This window comes from Erigeron canadensis, chromosome 4 (assembly GCF_010389155.1).
Source record: "Erigeron canadensis isolate Cc75 chromosome 4, C_canadensis_v1, whole genome shotgun sequence".
In the NCBI taxonomy this organism is placed as follows: domain Eukaryota; kingdom Viridiplantae; phylum Streptophyta; class Magnoliopsida; order Asterales; family Asteraceae; genus Erigeron; species Erigeron canadensis.
Window position 1 is genome coordinate 27,220,715 of NC_057764.1, and position 22,763 is coordinate 27,243,477.

Below are 22,763 nucleotides of genomic sequence, written 5' to 3' on the forward strand. Positions count from 1 at the left end.
CCAGAAACCCGTTAAGTGCCATGTCACCCGTTAAAGGATATTTTTCCCCATTCTTCTCCCCCCCCCCCCCACACACACACACACCAAAATTCCACCAAAATTAAACCCTAAAATTAAAATCAAAAAAATCTGAAAAAATATCTAAATATATAGACATTGAGGTCGACGATGCAATGAGGTTTTGCGTGAATTAAAGCTCCATGATCAATCATACACGTAAGATATTGAAGCTAATCAATTATATGTTCAATCTAAATACAATCTTAGATCATCATCATCAAAATCAAATTCAACTGAGGAGAGTTTTCCCCCTTTGCAGCCGCTACAAAAAACACTCACCACCGTACTGCCGTCGCCAATTCCGGCCTGTTCAACCAGATTCCGATCATTTGAAGGCAAGGGAGGGGGCGATTAGGGCTGGGGAAGTTTTTGGTTTGATGGAAAAAGGTCAGATCGCGAGCCAGGGGATGTTTCAATTGAAAAATTGGGTAAAAACCCTAAATCTCTCCTTGCCGAACCAACTCCAATTCCGGCCACTTCTGGGCCAAATTCCGATCAATTAATTGATGGGGAGGGAGGGATTTTGGGTGGGGATGGTTTTGGTTTGCTGAAAAAATCTCAGATTGTCACTTAACGGGTTCCTGGCGTAAAAAACTAACGATATTCCCCTTTTTAGGAAATTTATGAAAATTGGATCCTTTAAATAGACGAAAACAAAATAGGTTCCTCTTTTTAAGAATTTTAGGTAAATATGTTACCTTTTTATGTATTTTTCCATCATATTAATACATATACAAGTCATTCAACACACTGTAATTGATTGTAACTAATGCAAAATAAAATACTCCATAAGTTTTAAATATATCAATCTAAATAGTAATAATGAGAAAAATTTTACTGTACTTATAGCACATGAAAAAAAGAAAAATCACGCAGATAACTAAAAAGATAGACAAACAAAAGATGACGGGTTCCCGGCAGAACAATTCTGACCACAGGGACCAACTTTACAAAAACGAGAAAACCACAGGGACCCTTTTTGTATTTTAATCTTTTTCTGACAAGGTTTTTAAAGCCTCGGCCCTTTTATAAAATCTCTTATTATTATTAGCTTGGTTTGTTTCTATTTCTATTTCTGTCTATTTCTATTTCTGTCATCTAATAACTTGATAGTCTTTGAAATCATATATTACACTCCAAGAAAAACTTGAAAACAATGTATAGTATGTGTGTAGTCATATATAGCTAGTTGCAACTCATACTGTAAATCTTCTATTTTCACCTGAACTTGTTTCAGTTTTTTTCAGACTTGGTTGACATTTTGTTGTCATATATAGTAAACTTAGGACTCTTTGGATACATCATGGGCTGTTAGACGACTGCATGAATGTTCATGAACATAAACGAATTCATTGACTAAATCACTTTGAGGTTTGCCCTAATTAAATAATAAATAAATGCATAATGAAACCAAACACGGAGAACACTAAAAAAAGAAGTATAAAGACGTATGTAAATACATTAAAAGGTGTTAGCTATCTTTACAAACATAAGTTAGTTGGCATGAGTGAATAGTTTCAATGTAAAATGGATAATTCATCATCGACCCATTGTGTTAAATTTGATGATCCAGGTACTAGCACCAATGCCCATGATTGTGGAATTTACAACAATTGTTTTGTATGAAACATATATGAGTTGTGACTTTCAAGGTATGCGGATTCAGTTACGACCATACCATGTTTATCCTATGTTGTTACCGTCTTTTGTTTTCATGTTGTGCCAGGAATTGCCACCGAGAGTCCGAGACTCGTAGTAGCAAATAGAAGATATTAAGTTTATGTTTGATACTCCAATCATACTGAATCAGATTTATTAACCTTATGATTTTACATACTTAAAATTCTAATTACGTTCATATTGCATTAATATCTTCAATATGAGCAAGAAGCTGAAGTTTCATGGTTCATTTATATGTTTGACTCTTGAAAGTCAAAAGTCAAAACAACAGATCCTATTTATTTCAAACTAAACAACTGCCTACAATCTCAAAGCTCTGTTTTCTAGTTCACTTGTTGTGTTCATTGGCAAGCCTAGTGAATCAGCAATGCTCCTGACTTCCGCAATCATCGCAACCACATCGTTCAGTTTGTTAATCGCTGACCCAACACCCTATTTGCAAAATAACTTAGTTAGTAATCGAAAATGGATGATGATTTTCCAAATTTGCTTACAAGACACTCAAACAATATACTTACCACTCCTGCAGCCCCTGCTGTGATGGCCATTGGAACTGTCACTGCACTTAATCCAGATGCACACATCACAGGGATCTTAACAGCCCGTGAAATCGAATATGCTGCTGCCAGCGTTGGACTCGCCTAAGTTTTGTAAAAGCCAATGATAACTCAGATAACTCATGTTTTTGCAAGCAAAGTAGAGATGGAATTTTGCTAATTTTCCAACTAGTTTATGTGTGCAAGCAAAGTGCCCTTGTATGAACCAAACAAGTTTAGAACTTAGATACAAGTATCTGAGCTTATATTAAATGAATAGACAAGCTGTTATAGGGCTAGTTGCTTGAGAAGTCAATATGGGTAATTTAGTACAGTTTCCAGGTCAAGTTGACCTGAAACATTTTCTTGTACACAATACAATAATTTAAACTTCTTATAAACAAAAATTATTTCAAATACTATCACATTGATTATATCACTTTGATACTAACGGTTTCATCCATTACAAAAAATTCTAATGGGAATGTGTTTGACCCGTTTCCTTTTTTCAGCTATTTCATTTTACCCGTTTGACTTTTACAAGAGAAACATAAACCCAAAATAACTCATTAATATCTATGTGGGTCAAGACTGCAACCTCTAGTTTGTGGTGGTGTACTGGTGTGTTTCAAATCATATATACCTTTTCAATTAAACCAAGAACACCAGAATTTGATGGGTTGGAGCATTTTCCTCCTTCAGTCTGAATGATGTCAACACCTTCTTGTTCCAACAGCTCCGCCAGCTTGGCCTGTAAAAGTTATTTTAATGGTCAGAGGTTTCAAGTTTTTGACTAAAGAAAAGATTTTCATCTTTATCAAGTGTACACGGGTTATTACTTGGTCAGGAAGGCTTAGTGTATGGGGCACAGTGACGGATAATGTCACCAGCGGAAGAATTCTCCGTGTCTCCTTGGTTAAGTTCAATATCTGCACACAGAAAAAAGAACACATTAGTCTCTTAGTTACTATCTACATTACTACTAATACTTAAACATAATCAAGATTTTTGTAGCTTTACAGTACAATGGTCTAACTAAAGGCTTTTAACAAATCTATTCTAGTTTATCTTGTTATGCAGTCACTAACCTGTTCTGGTGAAAACACTATGCCCGCGTCATAAAATGAATCATAGTTTCCGATTTCCACCTGCATACACCATGTATTATTATGAACCATAACCACAAATCCACAATAACCAAAATAAACTGCACTGAAACTATGTGTTGTGGGATTTTATTAGCACTTCTATATACTGACATATAACTTAAATTTACAACGGTATGTATATAGTATCATTGAAGATAACAAACTAAAGCATCAAAGAGTTTAATAAAAGTTAAGGGGAGAACCATCGAAGCTCCAGCTTCTACAGCAGCAAGAAAAGCAGATGGATCTACAGACGAGACACAAACCTGCACAAATGTAAACGAAGAAGGCAATATAGATAAACAATATTATAAAATCCTCATCAAAAGCGAAAATTGGAACAAATTTGATGTTTTAAGTTTAACGCACTGGGAGACGAGTCAAGCTGGTGACCAACTTGACCAACTCCGGGTCACAAGCTATATCTACATGAGTCGCTCCACCCTGTCACGAACAAATAAATGACCAAAATGAGACACTTTCTAAACAAGAATGTTCATTTTGCAGTTTAACAAGGAGGTGATCAAATGAGCGTTTTAAAAGTGATCATCTCGGGCTTAAAAACAAACAAAAAAATGTATAATTAACTTAAGGAATAAGTTGTTACTTCAAATCATAATATGTATATATTACACATCTAACTAAAGGGTTATGGGTTCAAGTCCATCAACAACAACAAAAGATTAGATACGTATTCCAACATCCTATCCTATAATGATATATAGTACAAAAAACTAAAGTTGGTAGTTAAAAAAGTAACAAGATTTTGAGATGGATGGAAAAAAAAAAAAACCTTATCAGCAGCAGTAACAACAGAGGCAACATTATCTTTGTTAAAGTTCTGCAACCCTGAAATGATCTGCAAAACCCCATCATAAATTTTTTTAACTGTTACAGTATAAAAGTAAGAGTAAAAAACAGAAAGTAAGTAAATATATGCAGTAAAGTTTAGTAAACCTTGAGTGCTTTTTTATCATTGAAAGACTTCAAAACTGTTTCTTTGGAAACAGAAGCTTTGGGAATGAAAGAAGAAGGTTTTGGAGAGTGGGAATTAGAAGTGGGAATGGGTTTGAGTTTGGTATATGAAAGCAGAGAATTGGGTGTGGTTAATATTGAACAAATTGAAGAAGAAGTCATCTCTTCCAGTCTATTACTGTGTAATGAAAGCCAAAGGATAGGAAGATTTCCTTTTTCTTTTTTATTTTTGCCTTTGCTTGCTTTATCTAAACATTTTAAAAATAAATATTTAAAAATTTATTTCTAAAGATATAAATATTTGGGTTAATTTCGCAAATGGCCTTTATGATTGTGTCAAAACTAGACTTCTAGTCCCTGTTTTGTTTTTTAACCCCTATCTATATTTTAGTTTATACGGAGTAATATTCTTTGAGTAGAAATAAATTAAATGCTTCCACATGTTTTTAAAAACAATTTTTCTTTTAGTTATACTCTCCTTTGAAGTATTTTAAATGTACACATTATATCCCTTTATCTAAAATAATTGTGATAGAGGAAGCATTTTAAGTTATATACTCGTACTTTTTATTAGCTTAACGAGTTATTAATTTATCGAGCGCTAATTTACAATAGTTCTCTTATGTTATGTATTGACAAAATATTTATTTTATTAGGGTATCAATTTATAGAGGTTTGAATGTATATGCTTCTAGTTATAACGCGCTTCTCTATACTAACATGCCACTTCATGAAAATAGCTAGAAAAATATCTCATTAAAAATGACCCAATTAATTTTATTAAACCCCATTTTAGAAATATTTATAAGAAAGTATTCAATTTGCCCATAATCATTTAATTTACACTATAAACTTTATATTTTAAAATAGGGGTTAACAACTATGCAACATGATGTCACCATTGATTTTCTATATATATAAAAAATTACATTCATGCTCTTAATCTATCAACAACTTTAAAAACTAAAACATATGGTTTATGCTGAGTCTATCAGATATAAAATGAACATAAAAGTGAAGGATGGGGTGATAATGAGAGTATGAAAGGAAAGAGATAGGTTTTGAGTGTCTTTATAAAGAAAAAATTGATGCAATATTTAAAATGAGATAATAAAAATGTCGGAATAAATACATGAAACATTCAACATCCATTCTTGTTTCAAATATTTTGCCACCACCCTAGTTGTTAGCTCATAATTATACAATTTATGGAACAATAAGCTTAGCTCACAATTAGCTTATTTTTGACCTTTTGAATTAAATTCGATTCCAACAATCAAACCCGCCACAAGTTAAAACAAGTACAAAACATACACTATGCAAAACATATAAAACATACATTATGCAATCTCAAGCTCATCTTCTTTTTCAACCATCATCCCACTTATGGGTCAATTTGACCTCAACCCGACCCATCAATGTTAAACCATGTAGAGCAAACATAATAATGTCAGCGGTAACATCTGCCCCGAAACGAGAAACTGACCCGAAAAAACGGGTGGTGATAACAGGTATGGGTGTAGTATCTGTATTTGGAAATGATGTAGATAGTTACTATGAGAAACTGTTGGGTGGTGAAAGTGGAATCGGGTTGATTGACCGGTTTGATGTATCAAAGTTTCCTACCCGTATTGGTGGGCAGATACACGGGTTTGAATCCGAAGGATACATTGATAGGAAAAGTGATAGGAGACTTGATGATTGTTCAAGGTATTGCATTTTTGCTGGTAAAAAAGCTCTTGAAAATGCTCATCTTGGTCCCGAAAATCGCTATAAGGTTTGTCGGTTTTTTTTTTTGTTATTTAGTTATCGACTCATATTTATATATTCGTGTTTTCGGTTTTATTGTTATGTTTTAGACGTTGTATACCATCTTGGCTGATATTTAAGTTTATGCCAAATGTATTAAGGAAACCATTTAATTTAGTTAATTATATTTCTTGTTCATAAAGTTAATTAATATTCTTGTTTATTAAGTTATTTGTTTCGTTATTTAACAATTGTATTGCTATATATATATATATATATATATATCTCTTCATTGTATCAATAATATAAAGAACAATTTACATCACAATATGGTATTCAGAGCCAAATCCGCTACAACGAGTAAATTGTTCTTTAAAAATCACTCACAAGAAAATAAAAATAAAAAAATTCTCCCTCTGATAATCATCCGTTCAAAACACCTCAATCTTCTTTTTCGCGATCTTCAATTCGAATTACAAGCTTCCCATTCATAAACAAAACAATAACAATAATAAGGTTGCGCCAGTTTTTCGTTATTCTTTTTCTGTAACTCCACATGACCAAATTAATTTTAGTTGCCGACAATTAATAAAGTCAAATATCCCTCTTTCTTTTTAAGTGTTTTCATTCGATTTCACTGGGTTGTTTATGTCCATATATCTTTTGTTAAATAATTCGACCAAGAACAAAACAGTAACAACAACATCAACTTTTTAACTCTTCGAAACGAAAAGCAAGAGTTTTCACAACAATTAACTCTTCGAAACGAAAAGCAAGAGTTTTCACAACAATTACAACCCATAATGTAGTGGCCGGGTTTCAATATATGTTGCTCCAACGAGCAATTTCATTCGTAAGCCTATACCGTAGTGACCGGATTTAATTAATCAAAAGCTCCAACGAGCAATTTCATCTCAGCCCATACCGTAGCCCATACCGTAGTGGCCGATTTATCTGACTTGTTGCCTTCAAACAATGTCTCTCTCTGCCAATACCGTAATGGTCGGTTTCAGTTCGTACAATTTTTTTTTTCTTTTTGCTCCAACGAGCAACCTATTTTTCTTTTTTCATCAAATTTTTAGTACCTCATTCGGGTTCTTAGCTACCTCAAAAACAAAACCGGCAGCCAAAGATCAATGTTTCAAGTTCAAGTCCAAGATATGGTCAATCATCTTGCGGAGTTGCGGGGGCGTATTAAGGAAGTTCTCTACAAGTTTAAGTCCAAAATTTCAAGTTCAAGTCCAAGATGGGCTTCTCTGAGCGTATTAAGGAAACTATGTATATTAGTTAATTATATTATATTCTTGTCCATCAAGTTATGTCTTAGATTTAGTATTGTTTCCATATTCATGTATTGTACATTGACTATATAAAGCCTTCATTGTATCCATAATACTAAGGACAATTCATATCACAATATGGACCACATTGCTATCATGGTTTACTATAAGCAACAAGGGAGATTGTAATCAACTTTGAACGAATGTCTATAGTAGGAAATAACTAAAGTTCTGTGTATTGTATGTAAACATCTTGAAAATATTGTTTATTGTATGTAAGAAAATGTATTCAACCAATTAAAATCAGACAAGTGACACCTCTATATGGTTGCCACGTATGTTTTCTTACATACAATAAACATTTTTTAAAGTTGTTTACATACAATACACACAACTTTAGTTATTTCCTACTATAGACATTCGTCCAAAGTTTATTACATTCCAGGATACTTATCCCAAGCAAAAAATATGCACGAATATTGTATATAAACACATAGCTTTACCATTTTGGCTGATGTCTAACCATTGTAACAATTTCCTCAAGTAATTGGCAATTTATGCATATAACATGTGTAGATTGATAAGGAGCGTGCGGGCATACTCATTGGAACTGCAATTGGAGGTATTACATTATGTTCTGATGGCATCGAAAGTCTTAAAGAAAAAGGTCACAGGAAAATCACTCCTTTTATCATTCCTTATACCTTAACAAACATGAGTTCTGCCTTGCTTGCTATTGATGTTGGATTCATGGGACCAAACTATTCCATTTCGGCTGCTTGTGCTACTTCCAATTATTGCTTTTATGCTGCTGCAAATCATATCCGCAGAGGGGAAGTTGATATAATGATTGCTGGTGGCACTGAAGCTGCCATTGTTCCTATTGGGTTGGCCGGTTTTATGGCTCTTAATGCACTCTCTAGAAGGAATGACGATCCACAAACGGCTTCTAGGCCATGGGATAAGAATAGAGATGGATTTGTCATGGGTGAAGGTGCTGGTGTTCTGGTATGTTTACTTTCGGAAAAGTCAAAAGATAGTATGAGATTGCCAATATTTCTTGTTAAAATAGTTTCGAGCATAAAAAAAACTTGTATTGTACTATTGTTTGAAGGTTATGGAGAGTTTGGAACATGCAATGAAAAGGGATGCGCCAATATACGCTGAATACTTGGGAGGGGCGGTGAATTGTGATGCTTACCATATGACTCGTCCGTGGTCTGATGGGCTCGCTGTTTCTTGTTGCATTAAAAGATGCCTTAAGGATGCTGGTGTGTCAACAGAGGAGGTAAGATCTTTCATCTAGTGCATGTTTGATTTAATGTATACAGAATATCAAATCTGGATAAAACATCAAGTCAAACTTTACGTAAATATAATTTGAACCACGTCTTATTCCTAGGTTAACTACATCAATGCGCACGCAACTTCAACATTGATTGGAGACCTAGCCGAGTTAAATGCCTTAAAGAAGGTATTCAAAAGCACTTCAGGGATCAAAATGAACTCAACCAAGGTGAATTACCTTTGTTTATATGACAATCAAGGCTATTAAGGATTTAAAACTGGTTAGATTTACTCATACTAGAGGTTTAGCTGCTTAGCTGGCTGCTATTAGTTTTTCTCCAAAAATATAATTAGCATCTAATCGAATATATATATATATATATATATATAACTAAAACAGGATTCTGGACATATATTTGGTGCTACCAGAACCCCTTTTAAAAAGTTTTGTTGTTTAATTATGATTCAGTCTATGATTGGACACTGCCTAGGTGCAGCCGGAGGTCTGGAAGCCATTGCTACAATCAGAGCTATTCAAACAGGATGGGTGCACCCCACCATAAATCAATTTGTATGTTTCAAATATATTATACAACTTTTATTTTTTTAAATTTGCAGATTTGAAACCAGTTGCTTAAGGATGTGTTGATTAGGATTGTGTTATCTGTAACGGGTCAAATAGGCAAAATAGTTACGTTATCTTGGCTTTATAGCAAACATGTCAAATGGTTGATCAAAGTCAAACAGGCTGAATTAGTCCAAAGTGTATTTTTAATAGCTTGAAACCTCCTTAATCATATAATACAATAAGTATTATTGTTGAATAATATACTTTGTTATCTTTGACACACTAATTACACGTTTAATGTTAAAAAATCCTAGAAATAAGGAGTTATATATGCTTTGACATATGAGTCAACCGTCTATTTTCCAGTTTTATATATTCCTATCTTTGCATGGTTTCTTAATGGAAGCATGTTATGCTTTATGTGATTGTAGAACCTAGATCCTGCAGTTGAATTCGACACGGTTGCAAATCAAAAGCAACAACATGAAATCAATGTTGGTGAGTTTCGTGTGGTTTTTCTAGAACCATATCTGTTTTAAATTATGATGCTTTATCTGTTTTCTGATTCAAATTAATTTCATGTGCAGCTATTTCAAATTCATTAGGTTTTGGAGGGCAGAACTCTTGTGTCGCATTTTGTGCATTTAAACCTTGATATAGTTTGGTCTGTGTTTCCTTGGAGCAATTGCTTGTTTCTGTTCTTGTATGTTATAAATAAGCACATTAGTTCTTATATATTTGACAATGCTGGTCAAAAAGGGCCTCTAAAACATTCTATAAATGGTCTTGCGACCAAGCTACTGACTTCAGACAGTTTTTAGATTTTCTAAAACATATACTGTATCGTTTGTATGTCAATCATGCTCCCTTTCATCGACATACCCTCCAACTTGATAGGCGTAGATATATCTTGTATCGGCATATGCATTTGGCTTAACGCCATTTCATCAACTACTAGTTTCAAACTTGGTCGCATCAAATTTAGGGAAACTTGACTCAAAGTATAGCATCTCCATAGCCTCGCATGCATGCTTCATTTTTCTATAGCATCACCAAGAGTCCAGGACCAACGGCATTATTTATCGTCGAAGCCTCTAAGGTTAATCTTTCTCACTAGCCACACATGCAAAACCAAACACAACAATTTGCTTCTAATTTTTAAATTTAAATAGTTAAATACATATACGGGCATATATATATATATATATATATATAGCAATCAAATAAGAACAGTTTTAAAATAAGAACGGTGAGAACACTTAAAAAACATCATTTTGATGCATTAAAAGTCCATAAAACTAACATAGTGCTTAACTAATTATCATTATATAAGTGTTTAACAACACATTGATCCGTCAAAAGTGAAAAAATCACGTTTTTTGTTGGATGCATCATTTTGATGAATATGCATCCAAGATGGATGCACAAAACAAAAAACGTGATTTTCTCGATTTTGACAGATCAATGTGTTGTTAAACACTTAAATAATGATAATAAGTCTAGCACCATGTTAGTTTTATGGACTTTTAATGCATCAAAATGATGTTTTTAAGGTGTTCTCACCGTTTTTATTTTAAGAGTGTTCTCACCGGAGTGTTACCATATATATATATATATATATATGGTAACACTCCGGTGAGAACACTCTTAAAATAAGAACGGCGAGAACACCTTAAAAACATCATTTTGATGCATTTAAAGTCCATAAATCTAACATAGTGCATAACTAATTATCTTTATTTAAGTGTTTAACAACAAATTCATCCGTCAAAATCGAAATAATCATGTTTTTTGTTTTGTGCATATCCATCTTGGAAGCATATTCATCAAAATGATGCATCCAACAAAAAACGTGATTTGTTCGATTTTGATGAATCAATGTGTTGTTAAACACTTAAATAATGATAATTAATTATGCACTATGTCAGTTTTATAGACTTCTAATGCATCAAAATGATGTTTTTAAGGTATTCTCACCGTTCTTATTTTAAAACTGTTCTTATTTGATTGTAAAGTATGACAAAAATGACAAGCATGTAATCAACCAAACATGTAAGGTACGTAAACCAATATAGTTAAACGAGAAATAAAAGAAAAAAAGAAAAGAAAGGAAAGTATAACCAACTCATTTCTAGCCCCTCAACAACTGGTCCCATGACCATTGACCAACATTGATGAAGTTAAATGACGTATAATTATGATTAGGCTATCTCCAATGGGGTGCCTTGAATATCCTTTGCCGTTGAAACTTGTCCAAAACTAAGGATTTGGCTTAACCTCATTCCATCAACTATTACTTTAAAATTTGGTTGCATCAAATTCAGAGCAACTTGACTCAAAGTATAGCAACGCCATAGCCTGACATGCTTCATTTTTCTATAGCATCGCCTAGACCAACGGCGCCCAATATTTATTGTTGAAGGTCACTAGCCACACATGCAAAACCAAACACATTGATTTGCTTCTAATTCTTAAGCTTAAATACATATACCGGCATAAATATAAAACATGTAAAGTGTGGCAAACATGACAAGCATTTATCAACCAAAGATGTAAGGTAAACCGGCATAGTTAAATGAGAAGTGAAAGGGGGAAAAAAAGAGAAAGAATAACCAACCATTACTAGCCCCTCAACAACTGGTCCCATGACCAACATGTACGAAGTTAAATGCCAATAAAATTATGATTAGACATGGAATGAGAATTGAACACTCTTATGTTTTTATGCTACATGTCCCCTCGGCTAGGCGAAGATAGTTGTGAATGTGTGGCGATATGACCTTAATTTAAAAGTCAATCTTTACCAATGAGACACATATCTTAAATAAATCATATGACTTTCATCAAATATTATATACTTTCATCAAATATTATATAACATAAACAAAAATATTTATGGTCAAAGTTTATAAAATTTAACTTTGAAAATTTAAAAATTGACAAGTTTAGTGGGACAGAGGGACACTTCTAAGGTGAGAGATGAATAAAATAAACCTTTAAATTATGCACATAGTGCATCATATCATAATAAAACATAAAAGACAGATACCTAAAGCATAAAATGAAGATGTAAAACAGAAATTCAATTAAAAAAAGTTTTAAGAAAAACAACACGTCTAACGCCTTTAATTTCCTCCTATTTATTACTACCTTCTACTGTCAATTTTTCACTTAAATGTTTATCAAAAAACAACTTATTAGTCATCAAGCACGATGTTACGTACATAACTAAGAACAACCAGAGTATATGTTTTAGTCATGTACTAATATTACTTATATGATTTTATAACTATAATTGAACTAACAAGTACACAATCTAACCCCTTAGGCTATAATTTTATAACTATAATTAAACGAACAAGTACACAATCTAACCCTTTAGGCTATAGTTATAGTGTATATTCTTTTTTCAAACATATTGCCGCCACTCTATTCATTTATAGAAATAGAACAAGCTCAGCTCACAATTAGCTTATTTATAACCTTTTGAATTAAATTTAGTTTTAACTGTCAAAACCAGCCACAACTTAAATACACATTTTCAAGTTTCTTTTCTTCTTCAAGCCACTTACAAAACATACACCATGCAATCTCAAGCTCATCTTCTTTTTCAACCATCATCCCACTTCTGGGTCAATTCAACCTCGGCCCGACCCATCAATGTCAAACCAAACGGAACAAACATAATAATGTCAGCGGTAACATCTGCCCCAAAAAGAGAAACTGACCCGAAAAAGCGGGTGGTGATAACAGGTATGGGTGTAGTATCTGTATTTGGGAATGATGTTGATACTTACTATGAGAAGTTGTTGGGTGGTGAAAATGGAGTCGGGTTGATTGACCGGTTTGATGCATCAATGTTTCCTACCCGGATTGGTGGGCAGATACACGGGTTTGAATCCGAAGGATACATTGATGGGAAAAGTGATAGGAAACTTGATGATTGTTCAAGGTATTGCATTTTTGCTGGTAAAAAAGCTCTTGAAAATGCTCATCTTGGTATTGAAAATCACTCTAAGGTTTGTGGTTTTATATGGTTAACTATTTGTTTTCGGTTTTGTTGTTCTGTTTTAGTCATGGAAAATGATTAATGTGCTTAAAATGTAAGCCTAAAGGTGTGCCTAATAAGGAGAGAATCGTAAAGATTATGAAAGAAAAAATGTGTCAAAAATTGAATAGATTAGACATACTTTTAGGTGGCATACTTATCATTAGCTTTGTGCCTTTGTGTCTTGTTTTACTCATCTTTTATTAATGTTTATTTCCTCTCTTACGAGCATGGGTGATCTCACCCACTTTGCAGGCCCAAAGTCATATCAGGTATATTTATGTGGTCAGTAGGGGGGGTTTTTCCAAATTGCCAAGGATCGAACGTGAGACCTCTACATTAGGAGGCACTAATACTTGCCGATGGACCACCACCTTAGCGGTTTACCATTTTAGGTGATATCTAAGTTTATGCAAAATAGACCATGGTTTACTATAGGCAAAAAAAAAAAAAAAAACACAAATATAGATCAACACGTACCTTTACCATTTTGGCTGATATCTAAGTTTTCTTCTCTTTGTCGAAAGTAAACTAGCATATTCATTGTAAAAATTGATAAATTTTATTATTGAGATTAATTATTATTATGAGTCGTAAAATAGCCTTCAAAGAAAACAATCACACCATAGGATTACCTTGTGTTATTTCTTATTCATGATGGTTTACATTAGCTTTGGAATATATAGTGAAAAAAAAAGATTGAAGATAAGGAAAGTAAACCTCCTAATTAAATTCAATATCTGTGTCTATCGATAAACCAACATCTATCTCAATAAAAATTTCCACGAGTAATTGGCAATTTATGGATATGACTTGTGTAGATTAATAAGGAGCGTGCAGGCATACTCATTGGAACTGCATTTGGAGGTATTACAGTATATTATGATGGCGTCGAAAGTCTTATCGAAAAAGGTCACAGGAAAATCACTCCTTTTTTCATGCCTTATGTTATGCCAAACACTAGTTCGGCCAAGCTTGCGATTGATCTTGGATTCACGGGACCAAGTTATTCCATTTCAAGTGCTTGTGCTACTTCCAATCATTGCTTTCATGCTGCTGCAAATCATATTCGAAGAGGGGAAGCCGATATGATGGTTGCTGGTGGGACTGAAGCTCCCATTACTCCTATTTTGTTGGGAGGTTATCTAGCTCTTAATGCACTCTCTAGAAGGAATGACGATCCACAAACGGCTTCTAGACCATGGGATAAGAATAGAGATGGATTTGTCATGGGTGAAGGTGCTGGTGTTCTGGTATGAATACTTTTGGACCAGTAAATAGATAGTATGAGACGGCCAACATTACTGTTAAACTCGTAAAGCGAGTCAGCTCTTGGGATTAGTCTGCTTGCAAAGCGAGTAGGACACCCCTGATTATAAAAAATAAAAGTACACATTTAAATGTCAAAATAGTTTGGAGCATAAAGAAATTTGTATTGTTTGAAGGTTATGGAGAGCTTGGAACATGCAATGAAAAGGGATGCGCCAATATACGCAGAATACTTAGGAGGGGCGGTAAACTGTGATGCTTACCATATTACTCGTCCATGCTCTGATGGGCTCGGTGTATCTTGTTGCATTAAAAGCTGCCTTAAGGATGCTGGTGTGTCAACAGAGGAGGTAAGATCTTTCATTTTGTGTTTGATTGGATGTATATAATCAAATATACATAGTCACGTTTTGTTAATATATCGAACTTCAAATCTGGATAAAACATCAATGCTAGGTTAACTACATCAATGCACATGCAACGTCAACATTGATTGGTGATCTGGCCGAGGTAAATGCTATAAAGAAGGTATTCGAAAGAACTGCAGGGATCAAAATGAACTCAACCAAGGTGAATTACCTTTTCTTCTTGTCTTTTTTGCACTAATAACCTATCCATATTGTAATACTGACAGCATCAGTCAATATGACAATCAAGGCTAATGAGGATTTAAAACTGGTTGAATTACTCTAACTATATATATATAATGTATATAGGTTTTAGGTAAAATAAAACAAGTATTAAAGTGAAACAAATAAAATGATAGGTCTCTCTTCACTGACTTAACCATAATCTAAGGGTCAAGATCTTTCTGGAGATATATTCGGCACTACCAGAACCCCTGCTGAAAAATTTTGGTTGTTTATGTTTCAGTCTATGATTGGGCACTGCCAAGGTGCAGCCGGAGGCCTGGAAGCCATTGCTACAATCAAAGCTATTCAAACAGGATGGGTGCACCCCACCATAAATCAATTTGTATGCTTTACATAATACAGTATTATACAACTCTTATTTTTCTAGATTTGCTGGTTTCATACCAGTTGCTTAAGGATGGGTTGATTTGGATTGTGTTACGGATCAAACAGCCAAAATAGTAAAATTGGCTTTGAAGGAAACATGTCAAATGGTTGGTCCAATCAAACAGGCTGAAATTAGTCCAAAGTGTATTTTTAATGCTTGAAACCTCGTTAATTATTTTATACAATAAGTTAACTGAATAATCAGTAACTTTGACATTACAATTACTATATGTAGTTTAAAATCCTAGACAATAAAGAGTTTTGGGTCAAATTGACACAACCTGTATCAATCCAAGCAAAAGGTACATACCTTTTGACTCAAACTCATCTGACATATGACCCAGCCCGTCCATTCTCCTCTGTTATATTTTGCTATCTTTACGGGTTTCATGATGGAAGCATGTTATGCTATATGTGATTGTAGAACCCAGAACCTGCAGTTGAATTCGACACTGTTGCAAATCAAAAGCAACAACATGAAATCAACGTTGGTGAGTTTCATGTGGTTTTTCTAGAACCATATATGTGTTATTTTGTGTTACTTCATCTGGTTACTCATTCAAACTAATATTATGTGCAGCGATTTCAAATTCATTTGGTTTCGGAGGGCACAACTCTGTTGTCGCATTTTGTACATTCAAATCTTGATATAATTCGGTCTATGTGTTTCCATGGAGCAACTGCTTATTCTTGTTCTTGTATGTTATTATAAGCACATTAGCACTTATAATGGTTCTTTATGTGATATAATGGTGACAGAAAATGGCCTCTAAAACATTCAATAAACGGTCTTGCAACCAACCTACCGATTTCAGCTTGAAATCTGGAGTTGAAACAAAATTTAAAGATTAGCAATGGATTGAAGGATTTCTGGCAGTTTCTAGATTTATAAACATATACTGTTCATGTCATTCATGCTCATTTCATGTACAATTTCCTGAACCGTATAGTTTCTTTTTTAACAGGCAAAGATATCTCTTGCATTGGCATTTGCCTTTGGCTTGACACCCTTCCATCAACTACTAGTTTAAAACTTGGTTGCATCAACCTTGGTGCAACTTGACACAAAGTATAGCTTTGCCATATACACAATTTCTTATGATGTAAGAAGCTGCAACGCCCGGTGTGCTTCATTTTTCTTTACGTTGGATTTAATAGCATAGAGACTAATAAACAGACATAATGCCACATTGCCCACAAACATATTTTACTCACCTTATCATACATACTGCCCACATATGACATACCAAAGGTTTATAAGGTCTACATCCCCACAAATAGATGTTCACGTGTCCCATGGGGATTAGAATAGGATTATTGCCTCATACTGAAAAGGTTCTGTTTTTTATTTGAAATAGGTATGTTCTGCCAGCGTTGTAGAGAAATATGCAACTATAGTTTCAAAATCAAAAATGAGAAACAACCATCGGAAACTAAAAGATGCATTCAGATGTGGTCGATATCAGATATCCAAATGCCCGATTCAAATCCTAGTTTATATAAAAACAAATGCCACATATTGTGACAAAATTAGTTCCCATGAAATTGCATAATTCTCAAAACGACACCAATCTTCATTTAAGACGACATAGAATCCAAAATAAGTAGTTGACATATAACTTCAAAATACAACCAAAACCGATAAGGGTGACTCAGACAAATAGATTTGGTCTTGAAGCCTTGTATGTGGTCTTGAGCTTTCTAGTTGGAGGCCTAACCTTCTTGAACACCAATGGAAACTTGATCTTGGAATTATGAAACTGCTTCGTAGACTCTCGCTTGCAAAGCTTTGCTGGAATAGTGGCTGTCTTGATGACCTGGATACAATGGTGACGGACCCTGTGGCGAGAAGCCATCTCAGTGTACATCTGCTCAATGGACCCATTCAAGGTCGTGTCCCTGTACTCCTTGTACATGTTATGGTACCCAGTCCTAGATTGATACCTCAGCCAAATTCCATAGTTCTTAATCGTTGTCGGGTTCTTCTCAAAAATCTGTCCCAAGTATTTAAAACAAAATACGTTCGCAATGTAAGTGGTCTAAAACAACCCATCAAAAAAGTCGTATCATGTAAACAACAAATAAAAATTACCACATATTGAAACTTTTTAAGAGCCCGATAAACATGTTTGTAGTTTTCAACAAAGAAGTTGAAAAACTACAAGTGACACTAATGATACCAATTTGGTCAAGCAGAAGTAAATAATCAACGCACTACAAGCATAAGAAGCAAAGTTGATTCATGAAATTCACTATAAGTCATAGTACTGTACCCCAATAAGTAGTTTAGAGATCATAAATATATCAAATGAACACTATAAACTGCAGGCAAAGCAACAAAAAAGCGTGCATACATTATGTGCTTAGATCACTTGCATCGATAAAACAATCAGATTACATGTAAGCTCGAGAAAAAATACATATGTCAACATTCAAGAAAAATGATATAGATGTTTTAGACACGCTTTTATCTAACAAATCACATAATAATCACATGAATAACTTATGACAATCAGACACCACGTCTAAAAAAATAGACCACAAACATGAACTTGCAAAATCAAACTTTCTTCCTCTTGAAGGTCAATGGAAGTGATGCTTAAGCATCAAGTATTTTAGCTAGATTAGGTCCATTTCAGTATCAATAGACTAACATCGGATTAAGACTAGTGAAAGACCATATACCACTAACCTTTTTGCGATCTTAGCAGTTAAAGTTTTCGAGAAGGGTCTAGATGTGTAATTTGTGTATTCTAGATTGTATTTTTTTGTTTGTTGTACCTTGGCCTCAAGCATCTTGCTAGATGGTCTTACTTTATGATTAATAATAATCTCTGCCGTTCAAAAAAAAGACTTACAAAGGGGGGTTTTAAGTTTAGCCATAATGAAAGAAGAAAAAAACTAAAAACAATATAAAACTTACAGCCACAGACTAACTCTAAGTGTCACTCAACTGCTCATACAATATACACCAAATATAGTTAAAATATAGTTGTTTAGTTATTTAACAACAATGACATTATAATATAAGACTACTGCATTCTATATTTATATTAAACTTTGAACAAAATTTACAATTTGACCACAATGTAACATTTAATATGCAAATGCTATTTAGTAAAGTTTAACTTTACAGCAGCTAATTAAAACTTCATGGCACTTCAGAGCTTATATATAGCCAAATAAGTATAAAACACATATATAGGCACCTTACTTAAGCACTAAAAATCTTATAATAAACTAACAAAAACATTATATAAATTTTAAAAAATAATAATAATAAATAGATTGTAACCTCATTGATAGCAAGCATTTGTCCATTGCTCTTCTTCACCTTCTTCAACTTCCTCAAAAAATACCTAATATTTTTCAACAACAAAAACATCATCACAAATTCACAATACACATAAATATTAATTATACAATATATATAAACGGATATAAGATACATACCAGAACTTGCTTTTAGCACGGACTTCATTAGTGGCCCAAAGTTTCATGCGATAAATCTTGGGATGTTCATCGGATTCTGTCGGCAAGGCCCTGCCTACAACCTGAAACTGATGAAACTGCAAAAAAAAAAAAAAAACACCAAGAGATTCAGTCATATGATTGATAAAAACACAACACAAAAATGGGGGGTTTTATCTTGAAATGTTTATAGAAAATATGGACTGACCTTGTAGCTCATTTTTTTGTTGGAAATCTGCCGCTGCTGTGTTTTTTTGGGGGAGTGATGAATGTATGTATCTATATCCAATTAATATGTATCTATATATCTAGGGTTTATACAAAGGTTGGTTAGAAAGGCTTTTCTTTCATGCTTAAAATGACTCATGGGCTGGCCCAATATAAATTTACTACTACTCATCTAGTATTTTTTTTTTTGACAAATTATGGCCCAATATATGTATTTATTTTGACTTTAAACTTGGAATAGGATACTTGAACGTATCTTTCGTATATCGTTGCGTTTTTATGTATACTTATTAGTTATTGCTATCGAAAATATCTTATTAATCTACAAGGATTGTATGTTTGAATTGGTTTAACGAAAATACACGGCTAAAGGATTTATTTACTAGACATAAGAATTTCAGTTTTTGTCAATCTACAAGAATTCTATGTTATATTATACGAGAGGAAGTATACGTGCGTTGTGGCGGTCATGAAGGTGATAGGTCATAGTATGTGATAGGTCATAGGAGATGATATGTCACAGAGTGTAATAGTCAAATGCCTTAGCCGTACGGGCTCCGCCTTCAGATTTAAAAATCTGTTGAAAGTATATTGAATGAGGTCTCTAATGAAAGAACATGAAATGTTAAGAACACCCATACAATTTTTATAATTTATTCATATGCGGTTTTTGAGATAAAAGATTTTTAAATTAATTAGAGGAATAAAATGATTTATGGAGTAGATAGAAAAATGAGTGGTTGAGATTTGAGGATAGAAGAAAAAATAAGTGGTTGAGATTTCTTCTAAAGTTATTTTAGGTATATGGATGTATTGTACATTATGCATTAGTGTGTGTACATTGTTAAAAGTTAAAAATTGAAACTTGAAACCCTATTTTTGCTTTATAATATAGTACGAGACAAAGTACCCGAACGTTGCGGCGTTGAGTTGGTGGGAGTGATAGGTCCTAGAGTATGATAGGTCATAAGAGGTGATAGGTCATAGAGTGTGATAGCCAAATACCTTAGTCGTCCGGGCTCCGCCCTCGGTTTAAAATTCGTTGAAAGTATATCGAATGATATCTCTAATGAAAAAGCATGAAGTTTTAAGAACACCCATATAACTTTTATAATTTATCGATGCATGGTTTTTGAGATAAATTTTTTTGAATGAATTAGAAAAATAAAATGACTTATGGAGAAGAGAGAAAAATAAGTGGTTGAGATTTGAGGAAAGAGAAAAAAAATTAGTGGTTGAGATTTATTTTAAGAATATTATGAATGGGATCCCATTATGAATAAGTAATAGGAGTATTTTGGGGTTTTCATTTTCTTAAAGTTGAAAAATGGAAGGAACAAATGTTTTGTAATGTAGTAGGGATAGAGATAGATAACGTTTGTAAAGCATATTTTACAATTATATTTTGTATGCTAAATAAAGTCTTAGGAGCTATATATAAGGTGTATTACTTAGTTGTATTTTTACCATCAAATTGAAGGATGAATTTTATATGAAAGATATAAATTTTTATATGTATATTAAGTACGACTTTAAAGTCATTTTTTATTATTATTTTTAATAGGGTGGGTGGCCCATTGGTAAAGTATTTAACCTTGAGGGAATCTATCTGGGTTCGAGTCCCATTGCTTACATTTGTGGGGGTTGATTAATAGAAATTTTACGAGAGTCATGTATTTCATCTTAGGATTGCGTGTAATTTAGGAGTATATATATATATATATATATATATATAAATGTTAGTGCTAAATAGTTTTAGAGAGAAAATTGCTTTATAATGGGGCATGCGGGCATGCGGCCACATAAACCACGTAAGCCCGGTAGTTCCGCATGACCATCTAGACCGAACTAGAGTGGACCAATTAATATCAATAAGAACAACCACCAAAATGGATTATAATATCTTTTTGAGAAATACTAAATACAGTCCTAAAGGCTGTATTTAATGTATATAAAAAAACTTGTATATTCCATATTAAAAGTCCGTCCCCTAATTTTCATGGTAAATGTACAAACAATTTATGCACCTTAAACACAGCCCTAAAGACTGTATTTAGCAAACCCCTATCATTTTAACGTCAAATTTACAATACTTCTAAATTACCTCACGTAGTCACGTACTCACGTGGACAATTGAATTATGATTTTTCACCCAGGAACTAAAAGGCTCTATCAAATAAACGAACCCTATAACCAAATAAATGTGTATATATAAAGGGAAAATTTTAAATGCTTTCAAACATTTCTCACAACATCAATTTCACACATGATAAAATAAAGGGGGAAATAAATACATCCCCTTCAAAACCTTTTTAATTACATATATCCCCAAATTATGTTTAATATAACAATTATACACATTTTTAGCTATTTTTATTTTTAGGACTTTTATACCCTTTTCCAAAAAGATTATTGATTATTTATTCTCTCAATCAACAATTCTTCAACAATTGGTTTTGCTTTCAGATCAACCCATTTGACAATACAATTGTAGATGTTTTAGATAATTTTTGGTTATTCTAAGACGGCTTTGTAATGTATTTCATCTTGTAACATAGGACTATTTCATCTTTTCATTTGATCGTATGTTTTAATGTTGGTATTTTATAATCATGAATACTGAAGTATTACTTAAGCAAACTCACAATTCTAATTCATTTTTGTATCCTACTTTATTTGTAATATGGAGGTAGTTTTTTTTTTAAAGGTGAATTTCGTTGGAAACTTCGTTTCGTGATTTGACAGCGGAAGGTTTAACATACGTTGTCTTAACCGGGTCCGCGCTAGAGAGCTCACTCAAAGTAGAAATGCCTATTTCAAATACCTGATTTCGGGGGGGGGACCCCTACTAATCCGCCCGAAGACACGATGATCAATAGGGGTAAACCCTGCCCCCTCAGACTTGAACATGGGTATACCCAAGCTAAGCCCTCATAAAGGGACTTTCTTATGTCCTCCTCAAGACTTGAACTCAAGACCTCATGTATAAGGAGATGATATTTCAACCATTGAGCTAATACTCAAGGACTTATTTGATTTCACAATTCTGATTCATTTTTCCCCATCATTACTCATTAATGGTTCCTTGAACAAACAGTCAACATTGGGAAACCCTCGTATTGCGGAATTAAAAGTAACGATTAAACTGGCCAAATGCATAGAATGCCTAACATAAGTACATAACTTCAATGATAAATTGATAATAATATGTAGTGCATACTGCATAGTCCCAAATCTAACACTTCCTATTTGTAGATCGAGAATTGTGCTCAAGTTTATTATACAAAGGATCTGAGGAATAAATGTGAGCTCTGATACGTGATAATCTAATTGAATGTTAATTCCAATGAATGGATCGGATATTGGACAAATTATTATTATTGATGAAAGGATAAAATTGTTATAAATTAAATTATTTTCAGTATAGTAAATAAGATTGGATAAA

General features: G+C 33.4%; 4 protein-coding genes across 4 annotated transcripts; 2 read left to right on the top strand and 2 right to left on the bottom strand.

The window, feature by feature from the left end:
• Window positions 1–1,903: 1,903 nt before the first annotated feature.
• On the bottom strand, window positions 1,904–4,623 carry LOC122595539 (uncharacterized protein ycf23-like). Its single transcript, XM_043767915.1, has 9 exons — window positions 4,382–4,623; window positions 4,218–4,283; window positions 3,794–3,868; window positions 3,628–3,690; window positions 3,365–3,424; window positions 3,116–3,205; window positions 2,920–3,027; window positions 2,259–2,381; window positions 1,904–2,172 (listed from the first exon to the last, which is right to left on the bottom strand). Exons 1-9 carry the CDS (start codon window positions 4,559–4,561, stop codon window positions 2,041–2,043), a joined length of 897 nt encoding a protein of 298 aa, XP_043623850.1. The 5' UTR covers window positions 4,562–4,623; the 3' UTR covers window positions 1,904–2,040.
• Window positions 4,624–5,739: 1,116 nt separating this feature from the next.
• LOC122597866 (3-oxoacyl-[acyl-carrier-protein] synthase I, chloroplastic-like) lies at window positions 5,740–10,087 on the top strand. Its single transcript, XM_043770449.1, has 7 exons — window positions 5,740–6,176; window positions 8,005–8,436; window positions 8,543–8,716; window positions 8,831–8,944; window positions 9,185–9,286; window positions 9,715–9,781; window positions 9,871–10,087. The coding sequence occupies exons 1-7, from the start codon at window positions 5,742–5,744 to the stop codon at window positions 9,936–9,938; spliced, it is 1,392 nt and encodes a 463-aa protein (XP_043626384.1). The 5' UTR covers window positions 5,740–5,741; the 3' UTR covers window positions 9,939–10,087.
• A 2,728-nt stretch (window positions 10,088–12,815) lies between these two features.
• LOC122596727 (3-oxoacyl-[acyl-carrier-protein] synthase I, chloroplastic-like) lies at window positions 12,816–16,466 on the top strand. Its single transcript, XM_043769352.1, has 7 exons — window positions 12,816–13,302; window positions 14,153–14,584; window positions 14,777–14,950; window positions 15,057–15,170; window positions 15,474–15,575; window positions 16,044–16,110; window positions 16,200–16,466. Exons 1-7 carry the CDS (start codon window positions 12,868–12,870, stop codon window positions 16,265–16,267), a joined length of 1,392 nt encoding a protein of 463 aa, XP_043625287.1. The 5' UTR covers window positions 12,816–12,867; the 3' UTR covers window positions 16,268–16,466.
• Window positions 16,467–17,172: 706 nt separating this feature from the next.
• LOC122595561 (60S ribosomal protein L18a-2) lies at window positions 17,173–19,403 on the bottom strand. The gene is made up of 4 exons (XM_043767942.1): window positions 19,299–19,403; window positions 19,073–19,188; window positions 18,915–18,978; window positions 17,173–17,613 (listed from the first exon to the last, which is right to left on the bottom strand). The coding sequence occupies exons 1-4, from the start codon at window positions 19,308–19,310 to the stop codon at window positions 17,272–17,274; spliced, it is 534 nt and encodes a 177-aa protein (XP_043623877.1). The 5' UTR covers window positions 19,311–19,403; the 3' UTR covers window positions 17,173–17,271.
• Between the last annotated feature and the right edge of the window lie 3,360 nt (window positions 19,404–22,763).